At 55.7% G+C, this 13,800-nt stretch overlaps 2 protein-coding genes across 2 annotated transcripts in view; both read left to right on the plus strand.

The window, feature by feature from the left end:
• FAM102A (family with sequence similarity 102 member A) overlaps positions 1–6,424 on the plus strand; it is a 33,392-nt gene extending 26,968 nt beyond the window's left edge. The window contains exons 7-11 of the mRNA XM_016163745.2: positions 1,201–1,305; positions 1,399–1,594; positions 2,028–2,149; positions 2,240–2,309; positions 3,676–6,424. Coding sequence (XP_016019231.1) covers positions 1,201–1,305; positions 1,399–1,594; positions 2,028–2,149; positions 2,240–2,309; positions 3,676–3,721 — 539 coding nt within the window. The 3' untranslated portion in view covers positions 3,722–6,424. The remainder of the gene's footprint in view (positions 1–1,200; positions 1,306–1,398; positions 1,595–2,027; positions 2,150–2,239; positions 2,310–3,675) is intronic.
• A 120-nt stretch (positions 6,425–6,544) lies between these two features.
• On the plus strand, positions 6,545–11,267 carry DPM2 (dolichyl-phosphate mannosyltransferase subunit 2, regulatory). The gene is made up of 4 exons (XM_016163746.2): positions 6,545–8,569; positions 8,790–8,879; positions 9,652–9,754; positions 10,550–11,267. Exons 1-4 carry the CDS (start codon positions 8,411–8,413, stop codon positions 10,606–10,608), a joined length of 411 nt encoding a protein of 136 aa, XP_016019232.2. The 5' UTR covers positions 6,545–8,410; the 3' UTR covers positions 10,609–11,267.
• Positions 11,268–13,800: the final 2,533 nt, after the last annotated feature.

The raw sequence follows: 13,800 nt of genomic DNA on the forward strand, positions 1-13,800 counted from the left end.
CCTCCAGCTGATTGGCGAGCAGAGCGGCACATGGTGGCAGTTGGGGCACAGGGCCAGGTGGCTCAGCAGATGTTGGCTGGGGGAGTCCGCCCTGGGGGCTGGGTGCAGTGAGGGACCCGCTGACCCGAAGCACTGGTTTCCTCCACTGCATTTTCCCCAGAGACCTGGCCAGGTGAGGCCCCCACTGGAAAGCTGAGGTTCTCGCCTGCCTCAGCCTAGGGGCTGTGCTCGGGACTGGGGCCTTCCCAGCCCCATTGCAGGCATCAGGGTGGGGGTCTCCCAAGAGACATCTGGGGACCAGGCCACCCCATTGCAGATGACGCCTTTGTACAAGGTTAGGTGCCTCTCCCTGGCAGCATGGGGTTTGAGCCCCCACGTGCCTCTGGATCTGGTTTTCGGCCCTTTCCCTCGTATGCAAAGAACTTGCTGGGGACTTGAAAAGCCACCTGGCTTTGGGTGGGGTTACAGGCAGGCCTGGGGTCCAGCCGGTGGCCTGACCATGCTCATCTCTGAGGAGGGGGTGGGTGAGTCATTGCTTCCTGTGTTGACCACAGGGGGACTGGTGGGTCGGTGCTCACGGAACCTGGGCGTTTCCACCTGGTTCCCTTGTACCTCCTTTTGGGAGTGTCAGGCAATATGTTTCAAAGTTGGGCTTATGGGGGACTTGGGACAAGGTTGTCAGCCGCTTCCCCTCACCTTTATTCACTTCACTCCAGCTACACCGACCCAAGCTCATTGAAGCCTCAGGACATTTGCTTATGCCGTTCCCTCTGCCCAGAAGGCCCTTTCTCTGATGCCTGACCTGGCTGGCTCCCTCCCACACCTCCTGAAGGTCTCCGCCTCAGAGAAATCTTCCCTGACCTCAGATGGGGTCAGACCCCACCTGCTCCTTGCTCTGCACCGCTCACCATTGTGGGTCATTTTTTGTTCAATGCTCTTCCTCCCCAGCGACCTGTGACACCCTGTCTCCTGTTCTCAATGCCCAGTAGAGCACCCCTTGTGGAGGACGTCCCTGACGTATTTGCGGAGCGAACAAACCTGGGTTCAGATGGTGAACCGTGGCTTGGAGCAGGTCGCTGTTCCTCTGCACCTCAGTCTTTCAGTCTGTCACATGAAAATACACAGTGTCCCTCAGCCCCCACCAGACTCGGTGAGAGGACGGGCACCCCTGGTCATCCCTGCTTCCTCCCTGCCTTCCAGGGGTGCCGGAGGAGACGGACCAGAACCTGTCCAGCCCTGAGGAGGTCTTCCACTCAGGCCACTCCCGCAACTCCAGCTATGCCAGCCAGCAGTCCAAGATCTCCGGTGAGTGCCGGCCCGAGTGCCGGCCTGGCCCGTGCCCTTGGCCTTCCATATTCCCTGGCTCCCCCATGATGAACCGCCCCACCCGCCCTCCAGGCTACAGCACGGAGCACTCACGCTCCTCCAGCCTCTCGGACTTGACCCACCGTCGCAACACGTCCACCAGCAGCAGTGCCTCTGGTGGCCTCAGCATGACTGTGGAGGGCCCCGAGGGCGGCGAGCGTGAGCATCGGCCCCCCGAAAAGCCACCGCGGCCACCCCGGCCCCCACATCTGTCCGACCGCTCATTTCGGTGAGTCTCACTGCTCCGTGCCTTAGAGGACAGACCCCTCCCAGTAGCTCCTCGAACTTTTGCTTCTTTACCTGTAACATGGGACAGCAGGGTCCTTCCGATAGGGTTGGATGGTGACTATCTGACCAGCTGATGTTCGTGAAGGTGTAGCCCTGGCCTAAGTGGCATGCATGTGCCCGGTCAGCAGTTGCTGTGTGTGATGTAGCGTACCTGAGGTCCCCTGCTTAGGCGCTATGCAGCCTCTCCGAGCCTCTGTCCTCATCTATGAGACCAGGTAACAGTGGCACCTGCATTGCAGGGCTGACATGGGGGTTAAGTGAATGGAACCTGAACAAGCTTTCACGTACCCTTAGAGCATCCTGAGTGCCGGATAGTGCTTGCTTTTGTCATTGTCGTGCCTGTTACCGCCCTGACTGTTGTAACCCTGCTCCAGGCGGAAGAAGGATTCGATGGAGAGCCACCCCACCTGGGTGGATGACACGCGGATCGACGCCGATGACATCGTGGAGAAGATCATGCAGAGCCAGGATTTTACCGATGGCAGCAACACTGAGGGTGAGCTGCCCCCGCCGGGCGGGCCGGGGGGCGATGTCGCCTGGCTGCCCCCGCCCTTCTCAGCCTCCATCCTCCCCTGTGTCCCCACAGACAGCAACCTCCGGCTGTTCGTGAGCCGCGATGGCTCCACCACGCTGAGTGGCATCCAACTGGCCAACAGGTAGGGGCGAAGGTTCGGGGGTGCATTGCGAGGGTAGCCGTGGGGGGCACGGGGCTGAGAGCAAGGTCTCCGCAGCCCACTGACCTGGCTTTGAATGCCAGCTCTTGTCACCATGGTGTGATCTGAGGCCAGTCACATCTCTCAAATGAGCCTCACTTTCCCCATCTCACAAACGGTGTGGACCATGTCATCTCACCCGGAAGCCCGGGACAGCGCTCCAGGGTTGACGTTGAGGGATCCAAGGGGAAAGTGCCTGGGGCAGGGCTCAGCTCACCGCAGGGGCTTCCTGTATCTGTTTTGGATTCTGCTTTCCTTTCCCTGCCACCTACATCTGGGAACTCCTTAAAAACGATGATGGCGACTCATTTGTTGGACAGTTCCTTATTGCACCCGGCAGTGAGCAAGGTTCTGGGGATACGACACTGAGCAATACAGTCTTCTGCCGTCATGATGTGCACAGACTACGGGGTGATAGGATCAAACTTTGGCTTGAACTCTATAGAGTGCCAGTGTCTCAATCATTTATTTACAGAACGTTTACACTGAATGAGTGAGTGCGTGAGTGAGTGGAGGAGCCTCCCACGTGCAGGAGTGTAGTCCTGGTTGTGCTGAAGGCTTTCCTCATGTTCCTGTGGGCGGGGTGAGAAAGTACCTGTTTAACACCTAGGGCCAGAGGCTGGAGGGGACTTGGCTGGGCCTCCCAGGAGCCCCAGACCTGCCCTCCGGTGCTGCTCTGCTGGCCCCTGCTGGCTAAGGCTCAGAATTGCAGCTGCCATCTCCCCACCTCCTTCTGGGCAGCTCCCTGGGGTGAGGCGGGCAAAAAGAAAATGGGGGCCTCTTTGAAGTTTTGCGAATACCCGAATACTCGTCTCTAACCTTCCTCTGAAACTGGGAGGGAAGAGCAGCGTGTTCGGCAGCAAGGTCATAGCAGAGCTGCTTGCCGAGTCCCAAGTGTCCATAACCTCATGGGTGGGCCTGGCCTCAGTGGGGAGAAGAGTGTCCCAATCTTCTGCTGCCCGCTTGGCAGGCCTCATAGTTCCTCTGAGCCTCAGCTTCTTCATCTGCTAAGTGGGCAGGGTACAGTCCCTCCCTGCCAGGATTACCATGAGAATGGGCACAGCACACCCTAGTGTGTAAGCTGTTACTGCCCAGGAAGGTCTCGGGCACAGCCTGTGCCAGCTCTGCAGCCCCACAGACTCCGATGCTCACCATCTGTGTCACCCTAGGCAAGTGGCTCAACTTCTCCGAGCCTTAGTTACCCCCTCTGCAAAACGGGGCCCGTAAACAGTGCTTGCTTGTGAATACTTCCAAGGGCCTGTCCCAAAGGAGTATCGAGGAGGACTGGCTGACATGTCTCTCCCCACAGGGTCTCCTCTGGGGTCTACGAGCCAGTCGTGATTGAAAGCCACTGAGGAGCGAGTGTCCAGGCTGGAGAAGGGCCCGGCCTTCGTGGGCGTCCAGACCGGCGTCGCTCCGCGAGGGGGATTCCCCTTCGGATCCCCGTCCGCACCCCATCTCACCGGTGCCTCCTCCGTGCGCTCCAGCCCCACTGCTGCCTCAGAGCATCATTCCATTGTCCTCCCATCCCGCCAGGAGCCTCCTGGCCCCGTAGGGCACCACTGTGAATATTCTCTCCTGAACCACTAGAGGGCAGGACATGCGGGCCCATGATGTAGGTGGGCAAGACGAAGATGGCCAGGATGCCCCCGTGGAGACCCACCTTGGCCCCTCGATGAGGACATGCGGCGGCTCCTACACACATGGGGCTGCTTATGGCCGAGGGGCCTCTTTCCCTATGTCCCTGCTCACGCAAGGAGCACCGGCTCAACCATGTCTTGGCAGGGCTTTGTTCTATTGCCCCCTTGCCCTCGGGAGGCCAGTTCATCCCCGGAATCCTGCCACCGTGGCCCTCTGACTGCTTAGTGCTTCAGCTATCCCTTCCCTGTGCCCTGGGGGACCCGCTGGCGGCCTCCTCCAAGGAGCCAAGACCTCAGACCCCACCCACACTCCAGATTGAGACCCCCTCGCCCAACGAATGTTCTCCTGCTGCCGTGGCAGCCTGCACTTTGCACATGCTTGTCTCCAGCACAGCCCCACTGGCCCGCGCCCACCCTTCCTCAGACCTCTTCCCGAGAATTGCTGGGCGCTGCCTGCAGTGCAGTCAGCGGCCCAGCTTAGCAGCCCGGCTGGGACGTGGCGCTGCCTCTCCTCCCTCCAGTTAGCTCCAGCTCAGGCCCGAGACCCACGCTGAGGAAGGTCTGAGCTTCCGTGCTGGTTCTCCTCTGCCCAGGGCTGGGTCCTGAGCAGCTGGTTTCCTGTAGGAAGCCTAGAAGGTGCCCCCCAAGCCCATGGAGGTCAGGGACCTGGCTGGGCTGGGCAAGCACTGCCCCCTTTCTCTCCCATCAGGGTCAGCTGGCCCAGGCTGGGCCCAAAGCTGGAGGGGCAGGCGGGCTGTGACGGGACTGGCCGGAGCTGGCTTCCTGGCCAGAAGAGCCTCAGCCCTCCTCTGAAAGTGTCCGCCTCTCTGGGCAAGGGAGAGGCGGGGCCCTTTAAGGGAGGTTTTCCAGCGGGGAGCAGTCTGGCCCTGCCCCTGCCCCTTGCTGAAGCCTCTGCTCTGAGCACTTTCCTCCCCGTCCTCATTACTTGCTTGAAGGTTCTGGCTGCCAGCCAGTCCCTGGACAGACTCCCATGCCGCTCTTAATTTCACTCATTTTTCGTATAAATCCAGCAGGCTGGTGTTTACTTAGCTCTATACCTTTTATTCTTTCCTCTTTTTTTGGGGTGGGAGAGGGGTCACAGTTTGATACTTTCTCCTCCCCCAGGTGAGGGGAGGTGGTTCTGTTCTCCGCTCTACCCGCTGGCTGGGTCCCAGCGGGGTTGGGAATCTGGATGGAGGGCCAGGATTCGGGTTCTCTATCTGGTAGGGGTGGGGGTGGGGTGGCGGTGGGGGGTGTCTCCTCCCCAGGCTGGGAGGGGTTCTTGTCCATCTGCCTAGCTGACAACAGTTGGAGCCTTGGTCTTGGAACTTCCTGGCATTGGGACCAGAGCATTTCTAGGATTTTGTTGTTGTTACTGTTTTTAATCACCTAACTCTTTTAGAAAATGAATGTTAGAAGGTGCCTGCCAAGGCAGGATGGAGCATTCGCTCTGAGTGGAGAGGCTCTGCTCAGCTCTGTGGGTCCCTTTCTTCCCCATAGATACCTGACACTTTAAAAGGGGACTGGCTGCAGTCTCAGAAGAAGTGATCCCGGAAAGATGGGGGAGTGCCACCCTTCCCTCAGTCTTCATCACCTCAGCACAGTGGGAGGTGCATTCAAGGTGTATTCGGGGTCTGATTCAAAGTTCCAGGGTTTTAGGCATGAAGCAGCTGGCTTTGGTGCTGTTGTAGAGACTCCCTCAAACCAGGAACTCCAGCCCCACTCTAGGCAAGTTCTATACTTGACAGTCACCCCAGAAGGAAATGGAGGCTGTCACATCCTCCTATGCCAGGCCCTGAGCCAGGGTAATTGGACTAACTGAGAATTTGGCCACAACCAAATCGATACTGATTGGAGCTGGAGGCCTGGGGCCCCAGCCTCATCCCCATGTGGGCCCTTTCTTCAGCCCTCTGGTCCCTCAAACTCAGTAAATTCCCACAGCTAGGCACCCACAGCTCCTGGACTTAAAAATTCTATATATTAGAGAGAGGCTATATTAGAGATATTTTTGGAAAGGAATTGGTCTATGCAATGCCAGTTTGGAATCTTCTTGGAAGACAGTTTAACGTTTTTACTGGGAGATTTAAAAGAAATAAAGATCTACAATATTTTTAGGTTATTTTTTTGGTCACCTCACAAACTGACCACAGGGCATGATCTGCCAGGTTGGAGAATGTCCATGTTTTCCTCTCTTGAGGGAGGTGAGCAGGGAGATGGGGGGAGGGGAGGTCTTTTTTTTTTTTTTTAAATTCCCCTCTTTTCTAACAATATTGTCACCACCCTACCCTGATTAGTGGGCTGTGTTTGTATCTCTGTCCCAGCTTCTATGGTAGAAAATAACATTGTAAAGGGAAATCAGCCTAGTGTCTGTGTTGGATTGGGGGGAAAAAAATTAAATGTTTCAGTTTTTGTTTGTTACGGCATGTTGGTCCTTGTTTGTTTTACTGACTTGACTTTGGGGTCAAAGACAGCGTCAGATGAAAGCCAGATGTGTAAGGTGACACTCGGGGGGTGGGGAAGATGTGGGTGGCCAGGGTCCTCCAAGTCCTGGTTACAGTCACGATTATTACCACCTTTATTACACCAGAGGCCTGGGGAGGAAACAGGCCCAGACCCTAGTAAGTGGCAGCCCTGACCTCAGAGCCCAAGTTTTAACCACTGTTGTCTGGACCTCCCCAATAGTCAGGTGGCCTGTAACAAGCAGGCCTGAAGACAAAACCCAGTCTATGCCTTGGTTTTCTCAGTTGCAGATGGGGATGTGAATCAAATGAGAAAGGGGGTATACAGCCTGACCGTGCAGAGCTTGTTCCCAACCTCTCTATAAAGGCCCCAGACAGGCATTGTCTCCAGGCCTGGGCCCTTGATCCCAGCCCATCTCAAGTTACAGAGGAAGCCTGCAGTAAGCTCTGGGAAAGGCAAGTCACCCTGGCCCTTTAATGAGCTCAGAAGTGGCAGGCAACCTCAGCGGCCTTGAACAGGCCAGAAAGGACCAGACTACCAGCCCTAGTCCCTACCACAGCACTGGATTATCCTCACCCCTTCTTGGGGCCGATCCCAGGCAGGGCCCCTGTAAACCCTGGAGGCTGACTCTTGGGTCTCTTGCTCTGTTCAGAGCACACCAGGGGAGGGACAAATTGACTCCCAGCGGAGCCCAAAGTCTGGCCTGAGGCAAGGAAGGAATTGGGCTGTAGGCCAAAAGGGGTCGCTTGGTTAGAACAGAGTAATGCTAAGTGAAAGTCAGCATACAGAGGGAAGGGAGTAAAAAGTTTGTTCCTGTCAGTGTAGGAAGGGTAGCCCCTATCTAGGCTCAGACTAGATGACCTATGGGGACATGCTGCCAGCAGGAGCCAACCATGCCGGGTTCACACCACATCTCCCCAGATGGAGACAGGGCAGAAAGCTTCATGTGAACCCTTGTGTTCCCAGATGCTGTATTCAGTAGCATTCCAGGATTTAAAGTCACCTAATCTTAAAACTAGTTGATTCAAAGCTGCTTTGTGCCAACCCCCATTCTGGGCACTGGAGATACAGCAGAGCCCATGGACCCTGTTCTCAGGAGATCAGAGTCAGGTGAGCCGGACCAAGTAAATCAACTCAAACATGGTGACAGGCATCATAATGGAGATACACTTGGGACTGTGGAGCACAGAGGAAGGAACCCCTGTCCAGGGAAGGTGACTTCCCTGGGACGTGTGGCATCCCCATGAGACCTGATGATTGAGAAGCAATCATCCGGCAAGCTGTGGGAAGACAGTGTTCCAGTCTTCAGAGTTGGAGGACACGTCAAAGGTGATGAGGCCCAACCTCCCCCTTGTTCTTGGAGGAAAAGGCTTCCAAGCCTGGAGAGGGTTCGGCTCATGTGCCCAGTCCGAAGACCTGTCTGATCTGCTGCCTGAGCTGCCGGGGCACTCACGGCCCGAGAGGCAGACCGCATGGGGAGGTGGGGTCGCCCTGGCCTCATCCCTCCAGTGAAGAGTGGATAGGAAAGTCAGGCGATGGTAGGGGCGCCCTCCTTACAGCCAATCGAAATCCTCCCCATCTCTGCGGGCTCTGGCCAACCCTTCCTCCCATCCCCCGCTGGGCGGTGAGCATTCTCTGCACCCCACTTCCCCTCAACAAACAAGTTAAGGCTTTAACTTGTTGTAATCTCCCACAAGTCCTTGCCCCTCTGTGAGCCTCATTTTTCCCATCTGAAAAATGAGACTTCCAACCCTCCCCCACCCGATCCCGCTCTGGATTTGGGACTCTCCGATATGTAGACATAGGCTTTTCTTCAGGGGCGAGTTCGACAGGACTGAGGCCACGAGTACTGACCAGTCTGGGTTCCCAATTCTCTCCCATTCCCTAGTTGCGATTTGGGAACGACATATTTCACAATGCCCTTGAGAAACTACATTTCCCGACATGCAAACGGGAAGGCGGTGCTTTCCTGACTTGGGCAACGTAGTCCTGGGACACACTAAGGACTACGATTCCCGGCGTGCCCCGCAGCCGAAAGCCAAAAGGGCCCGGATTCAGAACCGGATGTGGCTTGGTGCTCCTGTGCGGAGTGCGGGGGAAATGGTGAGTTTGGGGCCCAGTGCTGGGTTTGGGGGTCCCAGGTCTGTTCAGGAGCCGGGGCTTGGGCAATCGGAACCGGGATTGCCCTCCCGACGGCCCATTATACGGTTGAAAACGCCGGAGTCCGGCACTCTGCCAGCGTAATCAGGCTGCGACGCCACCTCATCATTAAGGCAGCTAAATGGAGAGGCACTTTGTCAGTTGAGCCCTCCCTTTTCTCCAGGCCACGGGGACGGACCAGATAGTGGGACTTGGCCTCGTCGCCGTTAGCCTGATCATCTTCACCTACTACACCACCTGGGTGATTCTCTTGGTACGTGTTCTTCCCCCGCCCTCATCTCCAATTGCTTGATCTTGCAGCCAACCCCTAACATCATTTAAGCAGCTACTATGTGACAAGCACTGTGCTAGGTGCTTTACCTAAATATCTCATGAAATCTCCAGAACAGCCAGTGATATCCCTATTTTCTAGACCAGGAACCTGAGGCTCAGGGAGAAGTGTGGGGCCCAAAGTCACATTCTTAACTGCTACACTGTAAAGCCCTGTTCCTTATTTGCTCAGCTTTTGATAATATATCTATTCCTTCCCGTTATCCTGCCGGCTTCTGGGCATGATGGGTGCCAGTGGATTTTGGGAGGGCCTTTAGAATTTGGGGGGTGGGGGAGTTGTTGGTTATTGCTTAAGAAGTGCAAGGTGTTTGGAAGGCAGTTTTGCAGAACTGGGTATCATTTGGAGGAAAACGTTAGTAAAGAAGACGTTGGAGCCCACGTTGGGAATCACTTGAGGATTCCCATGTACCCTCTGCCCCTGCTAAGCTGTGTGGGCCCTAGGGCAAGTCCTTTGTCTGCTGTTCACCGCCAGGTCTTCAGCACCAACTTAAAGCAGGTACCAGTCAAGTGCCCGGTAAACAACTGTTAAATAAACAAAGGAAGGAAACAACTCAAGACACCCAAAATGCCATTATCTTAAAACAAATGCTGTCCCAGTGCTTTGAGTAGGGTCAGCCCCTGAGATGGAGGAAGTAGGATGTTGGGGGGTTGGGCAAGGCAGGGATTGCTCACTAGAGTTGTGCCCTCTGTGCCAGCCATTCATCGACAGCCAGCATGTCATCCACAAGTATTTCCTGCCCCGAGCTTATGCTGTTGCCATCCCACTAGCTGCCGGCCTCCTGCTGCTCCTGTTTGTAGGTAAGTCATCAATCTCCCAACCCTTGGCAGTGTGTCTAGGGAACCCCAGGGCCCTCTCCCACCCCTGAACATGTGGCCACACTTTGGCACTTGCTGTACATCTGCTTAAGGCTCCTTCCCCTGAACTCACTCCGGGGTTTTTCCTGTTCATCCTTCAGGGCTGCAAGTCAGTCATGCCCTGGGGTCATTGGACCCTAATGGGATGGATGTCTCTCTTTTTCCTGCTCCCTCCACCACCACCATTGCTCTGCTCATCCCTTAATCACCTCTCACCCTCTTGTCACCCTGGCTTATGATTCCTGTACCTCTCTGTCTCCCAAGGTTTAGTTTGTGGGCTTCTTGGGATTGTGTCTTCATCATCACTGTGTCCTCAGCTCCTGCACAGGCAGTGGCACTAAGTTGGTATTCAAGAAAGTGGTTTGGATGAGTCAGACGCCTGGATGATGGGCTGGGTGGGTGGATGCTGAATGTTGAGTGGGCATGTGGGTGGGTGGGTGGGTGGGTGGACAGGTGGTTGACTGGGTGAGTAGATTGATAGTTGGGTGGATCTTGTACACTGTAGAATCTAAAACACCAAACACAGCAAATTGCCTGTGATAGGCACTCAGTGATGTTTGTTGAATGAATGTAGGTGGATGTATAGCTTGATGGCTGACTAGGGAGATCAGATATCCTGAAGGGTGGTTGGGGAGGTGCTAGGCCCCACCTGTGGGTCACTGCCTTGCTGTGCCCTGCCCTGACCTTAAGCAACCCAAACCTGGATCTTACCTGGAATTTATGGTCTGTATATTCCAGGAGTGTTCATCACCTGTGTGATGCTGAAGAACCAGAAGGTGGCCAAAAAGGCTCAGTGAAGGCCCAGCGGGAATGAGGCTGCCTGCCACTTCTCTGTTTCCCTTCAGGGCATACCAGGAGCGGGGGCACACAGGACCTGCCCAGGCCCTGCGGCCTCCTCTAGCCTGGCTGCCCTGCAGATACCTCTGAGGAATGGAGCTGTTCAGAGCTCACCCCTGACTGACTAGAGCCCCTACTCCCCTGCTCACCCTTCCAGAAGCCAGGAGGAAAGAGTACCTGGAAGTTTCCTGCTCGTCACCTTCTGGCTCAGGGCCTGAAAGATGCTGGTCCTCCCTACCTCATCTTCAGACTCCGTCACTTTTTCCTCTGAGTTCTACCCTCTTGCCTAAGTTTCCCTTCTGTCACATGCTGATATTAGACTTGGCAAGTTCTGAGACATCACCTGATCTCTCTCCACATGTCCTCCTCCTACTGGATCATCACTGTGCTAGATACAGAATAACGCTTTCCCAGGTCTGACGGAGCCCCAGACCCTACAGGACTTCTGGACTTGGAAAGCCTAGGGAGAGGGCTGACAGGCTCAAGGACCACAAACAGGCCTCAGGGCACATTAGTGTCCACACGAGACCCCAAACCTGCTGCTCCTCATGGAGGCCCAGCCCCTCAGCCCTAGCACTGGCCGGTTGGGGAGAGCTGAACAATAAACATTTATGGTGTATTTGTCTCTGTGCCGTCCTGAACCAGGGAAGCTGGGCTGCTTGGGGTCTGGGGAGGAGCTGGGAGCTGGCCTCTGCATTCGTCGCAGGTCAGGGGACCCTGATTTGTGCAAGGATGCGCCTTCGGTGTCTACTGGATCGTCCTTGTGCTAGACCCAGGATAAGGCAGGGACTGGGACAGGTGTTCCATCCTGGTGCAGCTCATGGCTGGGGAGTTGGTGGACGCGTGGCAATCTGCCAGACCCCGCATCAGCCACCACACCTCTGCCATGCCTGCCAGGCAGCATGCACTAGTATTTAAGGGACCTGCAGGCCAGTCCCCTAAAAGCCGAAGCCTGTCCTCTGTCTTTTGTACCAGCAGCCCAACTTAGTGTGACTGTGAGCAGTGGGGGCCGCTACTGAGCCAGAGCAGGGCTGGTTTCAGTGTCAGGTTAACTGATCTGGCACAGGCCCCAGCCCTAGCCCCCCAGCAATCCCTCCGTGTGTCTGTGGCCAGCTGGCTCTCCCATTCACAGTGACTAATGTAAGTCTCCAAACTATCACACCTTGAGTGTTCACTCTTCCTCCAGTTAGCGGAGACGTTGCCCTCAGAGAACAGAGGCCGACTGTAGGCACACCTGCCATGCCCTCACCTGTCCTCCAGTCCAGGCAGAGCTGCCCACCTGGGCTTTGGGTCCTGTCTCATGATCCCCCTCTCATGGGAAGAGCCTCTGTCTCTCAACAAGGTCCTCCTAGCGTTTCGTGAACACGTTCCAGGCTCCCACTTGAAGGACCCTCCAACAACCCAGTAATTCCCTCCAGGTCTCTTCCCCACTCCTCTTCACAGCGAAACTCCCCGAAGGGTGTCCACACCTGCCGCCTGCATTTCCTCACTGCCACTGTGCTCAGCATCGCTCCAGGAGGGCTGCACCCAAGACTACCAGTGCCATCTGGTCTTTAAATCTGAAGCACGTGTCCTTGACCCCTCTACCATGTGTGGCCTGTGACATCCCCCTGATGCACCCTCAGAAGCTCTCTTGGTGTTTGTGATGACCCGTTCACCCATTTTATATCTCATGCTCCTCTGTTCTGCCTGAGAGTGGGTTCCTCAGGGCTTTGTCACAGGCCTTCTCAACTCATACCCTTCTGGGTGACCTGGCCCTTACCTAGGCCTCGCCTCCAGCCTGGCTCTCTCCTGAGCCCTAGTGTGTTATCGCACAGCCACCAGCTACCCACCTAATGTTCCTATCCAATGTCGTAATGGCACCTAAATTCATCTTGTGATCTGAATTCTCATCCCCGCCCCCCAATCTGCTCCCTCTCTCATGACTGGCATCCTCCTGTGTTCCTGACCCCAGTGAGAAGTCTGGCAGACATCACTGACCATTCCTTTCACCCCATTCATAAGACTCCAAATCCTGCTAATTCTCCCCCTACTTCCCCCAGCCACCTTCCTGATGCAAAGCCGCCATCCTCTGCCCTTCATCACCAAAGGCTTCCTTGCTGCTTTCTTCTGTGCACTCTGACCTCCTCCAGTCTGACTGCATGTGACCTTTTAAAAACATCTGAGCATCTTTCGCACACACTTAAAACTCTCCGGGTCCCCGCCCCTCTCCCAACCATGGCCTACAAGAACGTGCCCGCTCGCTCGCTCGCTTGCATTCTCCTACTCATGCCGCCCACCACCAGGCTGACCTTTCATTTCCTGGCACTCGCCAAGGCCCTTTGCACATCCTACTCTCGTTGGTTCAACACATACCTGTCAAACAGGGGTTCGTGCCAGGCACTGAGCCAAGCATGGTTTCTCCTTCCCGGCACCCCAATTCTAGGGGGGAGATGTAATAAACGAATGAACGAGACAATCTGACTGTTAAGTGTGATGAAGAAAATAAGTCAAGGTGATGTGATCAAGGAGAGGAGAGAACATTTAGAGTTAGACGTGGCGACAAGGAGGAATAAGGCAAATGGAAGTCGAGGGGAAAGGATTCCAAGCAGAGGGAACGACACTTGCAAAAGCCCTGAGATGCGAAAGATTTTGGCGGCGAAGCACCAGCGGGGAACCCCCGCGGCTGTGTGGCGGGTTTAGGGAGAGTAGTTTGAGATAGGGCGGGAGAGTGGGCGGAAGGGCCTGGGTTCCAGGCACGGGGTTTGGGTTTTGTTCTAGGGCTGTGAGAAGCTCCTGGAGGCTTTAAGCACGAGAGTGACATCATCCAATTGATGCTTTTAAAAGATCACGCCGGCAGCTGTGTTCCTCTCATTCACCATTGAGTCCCTGGGCCTAGCGTTGCTCTTGGCTCATAGCGAGTGTTAAAATATATGCTGAATGAATGCATGCCCCCGACATTCCGTGTGACCTGGAGGCAGTCACTTGTCTCTTTAGACCTTAGTTTCTCCGCCTGAAAGAAAGTAGGTGGGAATTCCACGCCTGAGTGGGTGGATGGGACTGCGTTTAGGTTACTGCCTTCCCAAGCGACTACAAGACCCGAGTCCTCCACCCCAGGGGATGAATGGGGGGCGGGGTGGGGGTGGGGGGTCTTACCTCTTAAGGACCCCAAC

Source organism: Rousettus aegyptiacus, unplaced genomic scaffold (genome assembly GCF_014176215.1).
Source record: "Rousettus aegyptiacus isolate mRouAeg1 unplaced genomic scaffold, mRouAeg1.p scaffold_m13_p_3, whole genome shotgun sequence".
In the NCBI taxonomy this organism is placed as follows: Eukaryota; Metazoa; Chordata; class Mammalia; order Chiroptera; family Pteropodidae; genus Rousettus; species Rousettus aegyptiacus.

What these genes read in the sequence shown, in the direction of transcription:
- DPM2 (XM_016163746.2), top strand. Translation starts at nt 8,411, where the DNA reads ATGCAAACGGGAAGGCGGTGCTTTCCTGACTTGGGCAACGTAGTCCTG. An exon ending in TGCGGAGTGCGGGGGAAATG is followed by an intron (nt 8,570 to 8,789) that starts GTGAGTTTGGGG and finishes CCTTTTCTCCAG; the next exon opens with GCCACGGGGACGGACCAGAT. An exon ending in CCTGCTGCTCCTGTTTGTAG is followed by an intron (nt 9,755 to 10,549) that starts GTAAGTCATCAA and finishes TGTATATTCCAG; the next exon opens with GAGTGTTCATCACCTGTGTG.